We start from the raw sequence: 12,107 nt of genomic DNA on the forward strand, positions 1-12,107 counted from the left end.
GTCTACAAGTCACACTTTCCGCTAGTACCTGGAGCTATGCATGGTTCAGCAGTCTTGTCACCTCTCCTTCACCTTGTAGAACAGCTGCCTTGTTTGACCTGGCCTCCCTTTAACTTGAAACCTCACATACTCAAGCCCCCCCCCCAACCCGCCCCCCCACACACTTTCAGCCTCCACTGGGCATTCAGAGCAACTGGTAAACCTGCAGGCCAGAGACCCCCACCTGTGCCAAAGGCAGGATCCCTAAACTACCTGGAAAGCCCACCTGAGGCTGGCAGTTTCCATACTGAGAAGGGTACAGAGATATGTCGGAATATGGTTAAATGAATCAGTTATCTTGCTGCAGTGAGAACCGTGAACCCCATAGAATCTTCTCTTCTTTTACCCCCATGCCTGCTTTTAGTGGGCCTGGCCTGGGACCTATTTCCTGAGCATCTTACTTAGGCTAGGTTCTTTACATGTTGCTCCATTTTATCCTCACAAGAACCTTGAAATGTAGACATTATTAGCCCCATTTTACAGATAAGAACTTTGGGGTGCACAGAAGGTAAGTGATTTGTCCTAAGGCCATAAGCAACTAAATGATGGAGCTAAGATTTGAACCTGGAACTCCTGGCTCCAAAAAGCTATGCTTGTACTGCAGCATACTGTTTCCCAGACACTGAATATTTAAAGAGCAGGTGTCACATTTCATAGCTCTGTGTTTTTTGCCTCTAGCATTTATTACAGTGCTGGCAGAGTAGTCATTCCATGTTTATTGGGTGGATGGATGGGTGCAGCTTGAGGGAGGGATGATCTTAGTCTTCTCACTCTGGGAGGGCATTTGTCTCCCAGAACCAGGGGACAGACTGGGGCTTAGAGGACTCCGTCCTGATTTTCTTGGACAACATTCCCGGTGCTGGCAGGGCACTAGGCCCACAGGAGGCAGGGTTATTTTAGGGCTACCTCTCCCTTGCCTCCTAGCAAAAATGCTAAGCTCAATAAATGTGTAGCCTTCTTTCTGGGCCCATTGCAACCAGATGCCTGAGGCCAGGTAGCCAGAGGACAGCAAGGATGTCTCTGAACTCCTGGGTTTTTCTATTTCATTGACAGCCCAATGTGGTGGGGCTGGAGTCAGCTCTCAGTTGCCACAGGGCTCTCTCTGCCTGCCTTTCTTCCTTGACTTTCTTCTCTAACAGGTGTGGTCTCTAAACAAGAGAGGGCTCCCTGCCTTTTATATCTTCTTCCGCAGAGAACAGAGGATCTGGTATTTGCCCTGCCAGGCAGAGAGAGCAAGTGGACTGAGCTCACCCTGTCCACAGCTCCTAGGCTAAAACCACTCCTGCGCATTCCTGCTCCCTTTCCCCATGCTGGCCCAGGCAAGTGGCTTTTCTTGCACATCTCTGCCTGCCAATCCCGTTGGTTGTTGGAGCAGATCCTTCTCATCCACCCTCCAACTGATTTAATGACCTCAGGGCTCGCACACCCACTGCCTCATTTGAGCCCTACAACTAACCTATGGGTGGGTGGGGTGCATGATGTTATCTACACCTGAAAACACACACACACACACACACACACACACACACACACACGACCCGAATTCCAAGCAACTTCCACAAAGACACACAGCAAGACAGAAGCAGGTCAGGACTAGCGTCTGCATCTCTTAATTCTTATACCAATGTATTCTTTTCACACTATACCCACCATTAATGTCTCCCCTAAATGGGATTCCAATCACCATTACTGAACTGCCTGCATCCCTTCCCAGGCCTAGCAGATTCTTGCCACTTTGATCAAATGGATGGAGAGAGACAGATATTACACCCTCAGAATGGCCTTCCCAGACCAGCTAACCCAAGTCATCAGGTTCCTTCCACACCCCAGTTATTCTTTCTCATAGCACTTTGCTCTGTTCTTTCATTGCATTTGTCACAATCTGTCACTTAGACAGTCTGTTTTTGCTCCTCATGTGTCATGAGCATAGCAAAGCCACACAGTAGGTGTTCTGGGAATATTGTCAGGTGAATGGAGATGACAGGTGTGTGGTGTCTTAAGTTTCAGTACGTTTCTCTAGCAGATTTATTCCTCCCACCATAGGTCAGTGACTGAGCCGGGCACATATGGGGGAGGCCCGCCAAGTCGTGTCCAGAGGGAGCAGCCAAGGCCAACAGACAGCAGGGCTGCTTCACTAATTCTTATAAACTCTCCCAACAACAACAGAAAGTCAAACCCTAAAGGCTGGAAAAGATTCCAGTGCTTTCCCCACTAGCTAACTTGTAAAACAGCAACTAAGTAAACCACGCAGGGAATGCGTGCACCCCTCACCTGCAGCCCAGAATCGCTGAATGCTCCCCTGGAACAGCTTGGGAGGAAGAACCATCAATTCAGAGGAAGGGGAGGGTGGGGAAGGGGGCGAGGTTCACCTAAGGGACTTAGATGCATGCATGTAAGCCTTACCAATTTTACACAGACACCAGCGGGGTGAGGGCATGAGTGGGGGATGGGGGGATAAGGACACATATGGAATACCTTAATCAATAAAGGGAAAAAAAGGAGAACCACCAAAGCCTCCACATGTTTAGGGAGAAATGCAGTTGTGTATGTTCAGCCACACACACACACACACACACACACACACACACATACACACAGATACATGATCCAAACACAGCTCAGAGGCTGTGGGATTCTCTAGGGCCAAGGCCATGCTCACTTGGCCTTCCACCTGGGTCTTGTTTGCAGCCTAACCCCGAGAGCTCATCTCGCAGCGCAGCCACCCCCTCGTGGCCATGTCTGGTGGTGCTGCAGTGGTAGCTCTCCTCTTTTCAGCGGAAGAGCCAGGAGTCCTTAGGAAGTGGGGTCCCTCTGCTGGCTGAGATAGGGTAGTGCCACTGCTGGCCCTCTTACTCCGCTGACACGAAGCCCCGGGCAGGCACACAGACGCAGGTTTGGCAGGTGGGGTCAGGCAAGGGAAACGTGGGCAGACGAAGCCCAACCACTTTTCCACTTCCTTCCTGTCGCTAGGGAGGTCTCTCCTTCACTCTTCTCTCCATTCCACGGGGGGAGGAGGAGGAAAGGGCTCACAAAGGTGTGAAAGATACCACTCCCTCTGGTCCGAGTGTCTGGTGATGGAGGACCTCAGTCAGCCCATCATCCTTCTCCCCACAGCAATCCCCTCTGCTCACGGTCCACAAGAACTCAGTGAGGGAAGGAGACGGGGTCTCCTAAAGCCACAACTTTGAAGTGATAAAGGTGTCAAGGTTGCAAGGCCAAGGGGCAGGAATGAGGCAGAACTTCTAGCAGTCAGTGGGAAGAACTTGGATTTAATGGAATAAAGGATCAGAGGGCTCAGAAGCCAAACAGACCTCTCAACCCACCCACCAGTCCTCACCCATCTTCCCAAGCCCACCTCAAAGGGCATGCTGTGGATACTGGCATCTCAAGCCTGCTTAGCCATCCCTGGGGCAGGGACGTTGGAGTGAGAGGCACCCAGCTCAGAAGGTGGATTCCAAATGCCCCTTCCAAAAGATAGATAAGACAGGGGGGAGACAGAAGCACAGAGGGACTGCTCCTGCCCTCCCCTTCTGCTGCTGTCCCCAGGGCCAGGCCCACAGGCACTGTCCAAGGGCCTGCCCCCTAGCAGTGAGACTCTAGTTCTGTGAGTCTGAGAAGTGATGTCCTGGGTGTGGCAGGGGCAGAGGGTCCTGCTTGGTTCCGCTGGGTCAGTTCCTCAGCTGGGCACACGAGCTGGTGAATTCTCTGGAAGGAGAGTGCAGGTGGCTGCCTTGGGGTGGAGTGCGGAGGGGGAGCAGGTCTCCAATTGCCCTCATCACCAACGCCTGCCTGCTCCCCATACACAATCATGCCTCCAGGCGCCATCCTACAATCACAGCTGGTGTCCTGGAGGCATCTGGTCTCCTTCTGAGACATTTAAGCACTCACCCCCTCCCTCCCTGGTCCCCACACCAGGCTCACCGCCCCCAGGCCAGCATCTACCCTGGCAGGCAGCCATCTACCATCATCCACTAGGGTTTCTCCCCCTCTGGCTGCCCTTCTTCCCACCAACTTCCTACCTCTCTGAAGGAGCCCTTGAGGGTGCTGAGTTTGTAGAAGCTCCAGGCAGGAATGCAGACCATGGAGGACAGAGCCAGGAGCCAGCCCAAGGCATCCCCCCACCAGGGGTACGTGTACTTCTTGTTGTAGGTCAGCGGGGTGTACTTGATCAAGGAGAAGAGGAAGGTGGCCTGAGGGTGAGATCACAAGAGAAAGGGGTTGGAAAGCAGGGGCCCTGTGCCCTGGGCGCCCCCTGGAGGAACTGGCAGAGATCACACTCCAGCCTGGATTTTCCTCCAGGCTTATTGGGGCCCATCAGCCTCCAACCTCCATCCACACTCTGCACAGAATCCACATACCTCCGTAGGTGTTTCCAGGGCAAATGCCCTGTCCCTCCAGGGCTCCTGCGCCCATGGGCACCTCTACACATGGCTGGCTCCCAGTTAAGACATAACAGTGTGCTTGCTGGTCCTTTCAATTGTTTAAGCCTCTGCATACCTCAAGGATGGAGGGTAGGCCTCACTGAGATCCTGCATATGGTGGGTGCTGGGAGTGGCTGACTCAGATGGACAAACCAGAGGAAGCAGATGGTTCATGACTCAGACTCTGGAAGCCAGAGCCTGGGCTTGAAGCCTAGCCCTCGGCCATTTTCTAGCTTGGGAACCCCTTCTTGCTAAACCCCTTTGGCTTCCGTTTCTCTGTCAAATAAATATAATAGCAATTCTTACTTTGTGAGGTCCTTGTGAGGATTAAATAGATTAAGATATATAAAGCACTCTGTGCCCAGCACAAGGTAAGTGCTCTGTAACTTTTGCTATTGTGTTATTGCTGTGATTCTCAGTGTTATCATGAGTGGCTCAAGGGTTTCAGTCCTGCCTGCAACATTACACTCAGATTGTGTTGCTGGTCAAACAGTCCGATAGCTCTGGACCTCAGTTTATTCTTCTGCTGTCATTGTCTAAAATCCAACGGGAGGATGAAAGAAAACCTAAAATGACTTTCCATGCACACAGAGGAGCCCTTTCTCGGACTAACAGGCAACCTAGCCTCCTGCTGCCAGGTCTCTATCCCTCCATCTGGCTTCCCTCCCTGAAGGTTATCTTACTATGCACACAGCTGGTGTGAGGAAGAGCCAACAGTATTTGATAAGAGGCCAGGGCCTGTACCCGATCATATCTTCAATGTTGTCATAGAAGCGCCCAGCTCCTACAATGAAGAGAAGGAAAGAAGGGAGAGAAAGGACATTCTTTAGCATCCAAAGGACCAAGATGGGCAAGGACCAATACTCAGTGGTTATCTTTATAGATCACTGCTGGAAGAAAGCTCCTCCCTGGGACTCAGAGGCAATAACTTTCTGATTGTTAAGGCTGTTACAGGCTGAAAAGGTTTGGATAGGACAGAATGTGGGCCCATCTGAAGTGGTTTCAGTGCAGACATAACCAGGAGGGTAGACAAGGTAACCTCTTGGGAGCTCTTCCAATGATAGATTTTTAAGGTGGGTAGAGGAGGACCTAAGAAAAGGTGGGTGTGAGCAGTGGGCACCTCTCTTCTGTCTAAGGGCTTTGGCTGGGGTAGAGGTGAGTACGGGGTTAGGGAGAATCACTCACCATAGACCCAAGCCACACAGAGGGACTCAAAGATGGCCACGAACAGGAGGCACATGCCACTGGCTGCGTAGTTATCAAAGAGCTGAAACACATACATACCGCCCTGCCGGGGAGGAGACACAAAACCGAACTTTATTCAGAGGAAACAGACAGGCTTACTGCCTTGCCATCTAGCTGCATACCTCAGGGCAAAGAACAGCGTTGGTGGGGATCACAGAAGACAGATACTAAAAGATAATGTAGTTTGTAAGCTGCAAGGCGCTAGGCAGGTATGAAACAATAATTATTTTTTATTATTGTTTTTAAATGGATGATAGATGAAAAAGAGAGCTATTATTAGATTGTCCCTGAGAACATTTTGGACTGACCCAAAAGTCCAAGACATAATGTGCACTTTTTTTTTCTTTTTTCTTTTTTTCACAGATCATGGCAGGGGCTGTCATTGGTATTACCAAGCTGACAAGCCCCATCGCCTTCCTTCTCCTTTGAGACATCACAAAGAATATTGCCCATTCCCAGGGCGACCTGTCTCCCTTTGAACTTTATCCCCAGAATTTGGTGCAGCTTCCTGGGCAATTATGAAAAGCTGATGGAGAGGCAGTGTTTCCTCCTACAAGACTATCCTGTCCATAAACTCTTTAACACGGAGCCAGTTCACCCCTCACCCATCCCCGTAAGTAGACTGTCAATGCCCAAAGGCCGGAGAGGGGACTTGCCTACGTGGTGCTTCTGTGGCTGGGAAAGGAGAGGCCGAGGGCCCTGAAACCACAGCAGCCTGCTCCATTGAACAGGGGGCAGCTGTTCACCGTGGCTCCACCCTGTCCCCCCACCTTCCAGCATCCCAGAGCCTCACCTCTGTGACCATGACCAGCCCAACAAGGAAGGAGATGACAGACACTCCAAGGATGAGGACCTCCCTCCGGTTCTTCTTGCGTAACACATGGGGGTACAAGTCCACCAGCGCCGTCACCAGGCTCTCTACGCACACAAACTGGATGACAGGGCAAAGAAAATTGGAGGGAAAGAGAGCTCCCCAAATAAGCTCCATCAGCTAGCTCTGGCTCAGCCCCGCCAGGCTTTCTGACTCAGGTCTCCAGAGCAATGCTTGCACAGTTAGGTCTAAATGTACCCCTCAAGCTCCTCTTGGTCCCTGGAAGAGCATCCACGTCTGACATTCACCAAGCCCCCAACTGTTTTAAGGTCCAGCGTGGCATCAAGCTCAGACTCATGCCTCTGCTCCCCCTCGCCCAGCCCACCCACACCGATTCCTCTCTCAGCCTCTGAGTACTGCCTCTTGGTACCTGACTATCCAGTCCCAGGAGGATGATCATGAAGAAGAAGCAGCAGGCCCAGAGAGGAGAGAAGGGCAGCATCACCACAGCCCGGGGGTAGGCGATGAAAGCCAGGCCAGGGCCTGCAGCAGGGAACAGAGGAACAGAACCCAGTGCCTGGGGCAGCGTCAGTGTGGCCCCAGTGAGTAACTGGAGCCAGAGGAAACTTCGCCCCAAAGTGGCTATCCCTACCACCATCCTCACCCAGGAGAAACCACCCAAACCTCTACCGGGTCCCCAAATTTTCAAGGCACCACCCATTGTATTCTCATTGGCAGGAATAGGACCTAGAGGCTGTGTGTCTAAAAGGCCTTGGAAAACAGAAAGGGGTATATCACCCACATTTCTGTAAGTTCTGTCCCAAATCTTCCCGCCTCCCTCTCAGATCTATTGCCCCAAACCAGAAGTTTAAGAAGAACTCAGGGACTAGGCAGGCTGTATGAGTAAAATGAGGGAGCAGAGGGTCTGATGAGACCTGGAGCCCTCATGCTCCCCCATCAACTAAGGCAATTGCTGTGTTCTTTCTAGAGGACATGGTTCCAAAGAGAATTCCTCCAAGACTAGACTGCACCTGGGGCCACCAGCTGGCCCCCTCTCCCCTGGGACTTTTCTGTCACTCTACAAGCAGTGAACTGGCATTATTTCCAGAACACCACTGATGTTCAGTCTCTCTGATAAATTAATGTTCCTCTCAGCTGGCTTAAATAGCAGGAACAGACTCATATGCCAGCACTTGGATTCATTTGTAGGAAGCTTCATTTGAAAAACAAAAGAGTGTGAACCTGTGACCTTCAACAGTCCTTTAACTCTTAAAGGCCCACTCCCCACATTGGTGAGAAGAGGGACAATACTAGCACCTGCCTCACAGCTTCCCACCACATGGCACAGGCAGAATGCTTTGCACAGTGCCTGTCTGGCATATAGTAAGTGCTTAATAAAAGTGAAATATTATCACTTTTTAAACAAGATTTGTTACTGGTGTTTTGTTGTTGTTGTTGTTTTAGAGAGAGAGAGAAAGATCAATGTGAGAGCAAAACATGCATCAGCTGCCTCCTGAATGCCCCCTACTGGGGATTGAGCCGGCATGGGTTCTGACCAGGAATCGAACCAAGAACCTGATTCATGGAATGATGCCCAACCAACTGAGCCACACTGGCCAGGGCAAAATATTATCACCTTTAATAAGAGTCAGTGATGTTAGTTGCTCAGTGGTTGGCACTGTGTATGACAAGGGTATGATTTTGAATGCTGTGATAAAAAAAAAAAATTGTCTTGCTACAGAGTATAAGTGGGTGGTCTTCAAGAATAGGGGAAGAGCAAAAGAAACATTTAGAGCTTACCCAGATAGGAGACCAGTCCTTTATTTTATTTAAAAGAAGCAACAAGAAGACTGCATCATGGAATAGCATTCACTTGAAAAAGGAAGAAACTGTGAGCCAATAGGTTTTAAAGTGGAAAAAAGTAAAGAACAGTATATATAGTGTGTTATCAACTCATTTCTAAAAAGGGGATAAAAGGTAGCACCCATTGCTATAAGTACATAGCAATATGTACCTATGTGTGAATGAGTGTGTGTGTGTGTGTGTGTGTGTGTGTGTGTGTGGATGTGCTTTTCTCATATACGCCTAAGCTATTTCTGTAGGGATAAACATGAACCTGACAGCATCGGTGGCCTGATAACATTGGGATGGGAAGAAAAAGGTCTCCTATATGCCCACTAACCCTTTGAAGCCGGAATTGCTGTTTTTAAGTCCTCCCTCAGGTCTTCCTGGGAGATGCCCACTGGAAGGTTTGCAGAGCTCACCTACATGAAGGCGACAGTAGCAACGCCTCTGGAACCCAGGTGACGAAGGTTCAAAGCTCACAGAATCCACAGCCTCAGGCCTCCCAACACTCACCTGACTCGGCCACCTCAGAGATGGGCACCCCCTGCTCTTGGGACATGAAGCCCAGGATGGAGAAGATGGCAAACCCGGCCACAAAGCTGGTGCCGCTGTTGAGGAAGCAGAGGGCCATGCAGTCCCTGTGGGCGAGGTGGGGAGGTGGAAACGGGAAGGTCAGAAAGAGCTGCATTGTCTCAGGCCTGTGGTCCAGAGCAGTGGGAGCCCCTGGGGAGCTCAGGCCCTCCCAGCAGACAGGCCAGAGGGCTGCCAGCAGAATGATGATGAGCATTCCGGGAACAACGCTGCCCCCCCACCCCCAGCCCAAACCCAAGAGCTGGCATAAAGCAAAGTCATCCCAAAAGAATGAGGCTCTGAGGAAGTAAATATTAATCTAAAAATTACAAACTGCACGTTGTCACCACACCTTTGGGACACCATCTCTCTGACACAGTTCAGTGTGCCATGCTAATGTTCGGGATGCAGGCCAGGGTAGTCCCAAGCAACCAGTGATTCTTAGTTAACTCAATTTGATTGAAATTAAATGCTATTTGGGGCTGATATTAACATGGACTTACATTCTCTGATATGAACCAGATATGCCAAGCGAACCAGACACTAGCTGGGGCAGAGGTGAAGGAGGGCGGGTGAGGAATCCAGGTTCGCCAGGGCATCTGTACACAGCAGGACAGACTGAGGCCCCTCTGCATGGCGTGACCACTTACTCCTCAGGCTCGCTGGCACCCTGAGCCCGTGACCTCCACATTCGCCGGGACCCAGGCTGGACCCTCGGCGCTCCCCCGCCCACCGTTTGCCTGGGCTGCCGTTGGCGCCTTCCGGCGACCGGTAGCCCTGGAGTACTGGAGTGTGGGGTGCAGAGTGGGGGTGGGTGAACCTATGAAATCACCCCTGACCCAGTGCGGCCGGAGGGACCGTGGGAGGCGGGTTTGTGGCTCAGGCCCACTCCCCAGTCACCTGTAGCAGTTGTTGTGGTACTTGTTGTAGCTGCTCAGGGCTGTCAGGCACCCTACACAGATGGCGAAGGAGAAGAAGATCTGGGTGCCCGCGTCCATCCACACCTACACAGGGAAAAGGCGAGAGAGCTGCACCCCAGGAACCAGGGCACCTGGGCTCCGTGGGGGCACACGGACCACGGCTGAGCCGGGCACTGGCTAGGGATGATGAGAATCCTGTCCTCAGCCTGTGCAGGCCCTGCTGCAGCCCTGTGACCCCCATGGGCTCTACTTCCTGAGCCCCTGGATGGGGCTTCCCGAGCTCTGCCCAGGTGGCATTGGCATCAGGCACTGGAAGAAGACTGAAGGACCATGGTGGAGAGGGGAGCGGGTGGGAGGGAGCTCTGAGCTAAGGAGGCCTGGCAGCAGGCTTCCATAAAAGAAACAAAGGCCCGGTTCTGCCTCCACGGCCTCCTGGCCTGGGCTCTCCCCGAGGTGTGACCAGTTTGGAAAGGTCCAGAGACGGGATCTCTAGAGTTAACGGTCCGTAACATCAGCGCTACCTGGGATGAAGCTTTTCCCCTCGTGCCCCCAAACCTCCGTGTGAAAAGCGGGAAGAGGAATCCTCAGCTCACTAGAAGGTCAGGAGGGTGAACAGAAATGCATCTGCAAAGGGCTTTGTTCTCGTTGGGGGGGATGAGCTCTCCAGCTAAACACAGGGATGCTGTTGTCACTGTTGTCTCAGCTGCTGACCCAGCCTGCGCATGGTATGATTTAGGTCTAACAGCTAGAATAACATCCCAAAGAGAGAGAACATCAAGGCAAACAGGACTAGGCAACCCCGCAGACTGGCAGGAGGTAGGGTCCTGGGGTGACAGATCCTCGGGGCACCTCCTGCCTTCGGAGGGTGTGATGTGAGCTCTACGAGGGAGCTCCGAGCCCTGGAGGCCGGCAATTGTCCCAACATCTCTGTGTTCCCGTTTCTTGGCTGTTGTCTGGCTCTACCCCGTGGGGCCCACACAAGCGCCCACTTTCCTTTCACTGCACCAGGGTCCCAACGCCCCCACACACCCAAGCCTCAGCTTCGTTCTGTCCAAAGCTCCTAAGGCCCTTACCTGTCTTCCCTACCCCCCCCCCAACACGGCCACCACCCTCAGTGTCCTTCTCTCTCTCTCTCTCTCTCTCTCTCTCTCTCTCTCTCTCTCTCTCTCTCTCTCCCTCTCTCTCCCTCTCTCTCTCTCTCCCCTCTCTCTTTCTCTCTCTCTCTCTTTCTCTCCTCACCCAGCAAAGTGCCATTTTGTTCAGCATAATAGTGGGTCCCAGGGATAGTGGGTCCCAGCTGGCAAGCTGACTACATCAGAATCACATTGATTCCTCAACCAGCATCCCCAGTGGAGACACTGAGTCTCTAGGGCTAAAGGAGAACCCAGAAATCTGTATCGTGTCCAGAGCCTCCTGGGTGAGCCTACTGAGGATCAAATGTGGAAATCGCTGCCCTGCAGCCTCCAGGCTGGTGTCAGAGATGCACCCTGGCACACGCTCCTCTTGCTATATTTCCGTTTCTGCAGGAATGGGGAAAGAGCAGGGAAAGGTGGTGAAGGAAAGAGGGGAATATCTCTAGCCTCCGGCCCCCTGCTCACTGTGGCTTCCATCCCCAAGGAATTCTGTGAGGCAGAAGCTGCCACCAAGGGCTGAGGCGGATCCAGAAGGGCCGCTACCAAGAAATAGTATGGAGGGTGGAAACACCGGGGACTTTTTAAACATGAGAGAAATTACAATGGGAAGGAGAGGGGTCATCAGGATTTATTCTGAAGCAAAAGAAAGATTTGGGTAAGAATGAAAAGAAAGAACCTGCACACAAGAATGGGGTATTTACAAAATTCAGTTTGATGACAAAAGTTTTAGATTTTTGTTTGTTTTAATCCTCACATGAGGATATGTTTATTGATTTTAGAGAGAAGAAGGGAGAGGGAGAGGGAAAGAGATGTGAGATAGAAACATTGATCGGTCATTTCTATATGGCCTTCAATTGGGATCAAACCCAAAACCTGGACATGTATTCTGACCTGGAATGGAACCCACAACTTTTTGGTGTATGAGACAATGCTCCAACCAACTGAGTCACCCGGCCAGGGCATAGGAGCTGTTTTAAATCATTTTTTTCTTCTAATACTCTGCCCGCCCCCCCCCCCCCCAAATCCCCAGATACTGTAAGGATGGTCAACTCAGGAAAACTCGCTGACCTCTGGTCTGAAGGTCACCCTCTTCTGTCTCCCTTCTGCTCACTCAGTGGCTTAC

At 51.6% G+C, this 12,107-nt stretch overlaps 1 protein-coding gene across 2 annotated transcripts in view; it reads right to left on the bottom strand.

Moving 5' to 3' along the window:
• Window positions 1–3,288: 3,288 nt before the first annotated feature.
• The window catches only part of SLC6A13 (solute carrier family 6 member 13), a 40,594-nt gene continuing 31,775 nt past the window's right edge, over window positions 3,289–12,107 (bottom strand). For both annotated transcript variants that reach the window (XM_036458451.2, XM_036458450.2), the window contains exons 8-15: window positions 9,832–9,935; window positions 8,875–8,999; window positions 6,947–7,059; window positions 6,499–6,636; window positions 5,646–5,748; window positions 5,144–5,244; window positions 4,059–4,229; window positions 3,289–3,744 (exon numbers count right to left, since the gene is read on the bottom strand). In XM_036458451.2, the coding sequence (XP_036314344.1) occupies window positions 3,622–3,744; window positions 4,059–4,229; window positions 5,144–5,244; window positions 5,646–5,748; window positions 6,499–6,636; window positions 6,947–7,059; window positions 8,875–8,999; window positions 9,832–9,935 (978 nt within the window). In that variant the 3' untranslated portion in view covers window positions 3,289–3,621. The remainder of the gene's footprint in view (window positions 3,745–4,058; window positions 4,230–5,143; window positions 5,245–5,645; window positions 5,749–6,498; window positions 6,637–6,946; window positions 7,060–8,874; window positions 9,000–9,831; window positions 9,936–12,107) is intronic.

Source organism: Pipistrellus kuhlii, unplaced genomic scaffold (genome assembly GCF_014108245.1).
Source record: "Pipistrellus kuhlii isolate mPipKuh1 unplaced genomic scaffold, mPipKuh1.p scaffold_m20_p_3, whole genome shotgun sequence".
NCBI lineage: Eukaryota > Metazoa > Chordata > Mammalia > Chiroptera > Vespertilionidae > Pipistrellus > Pipistrellus kuhlii.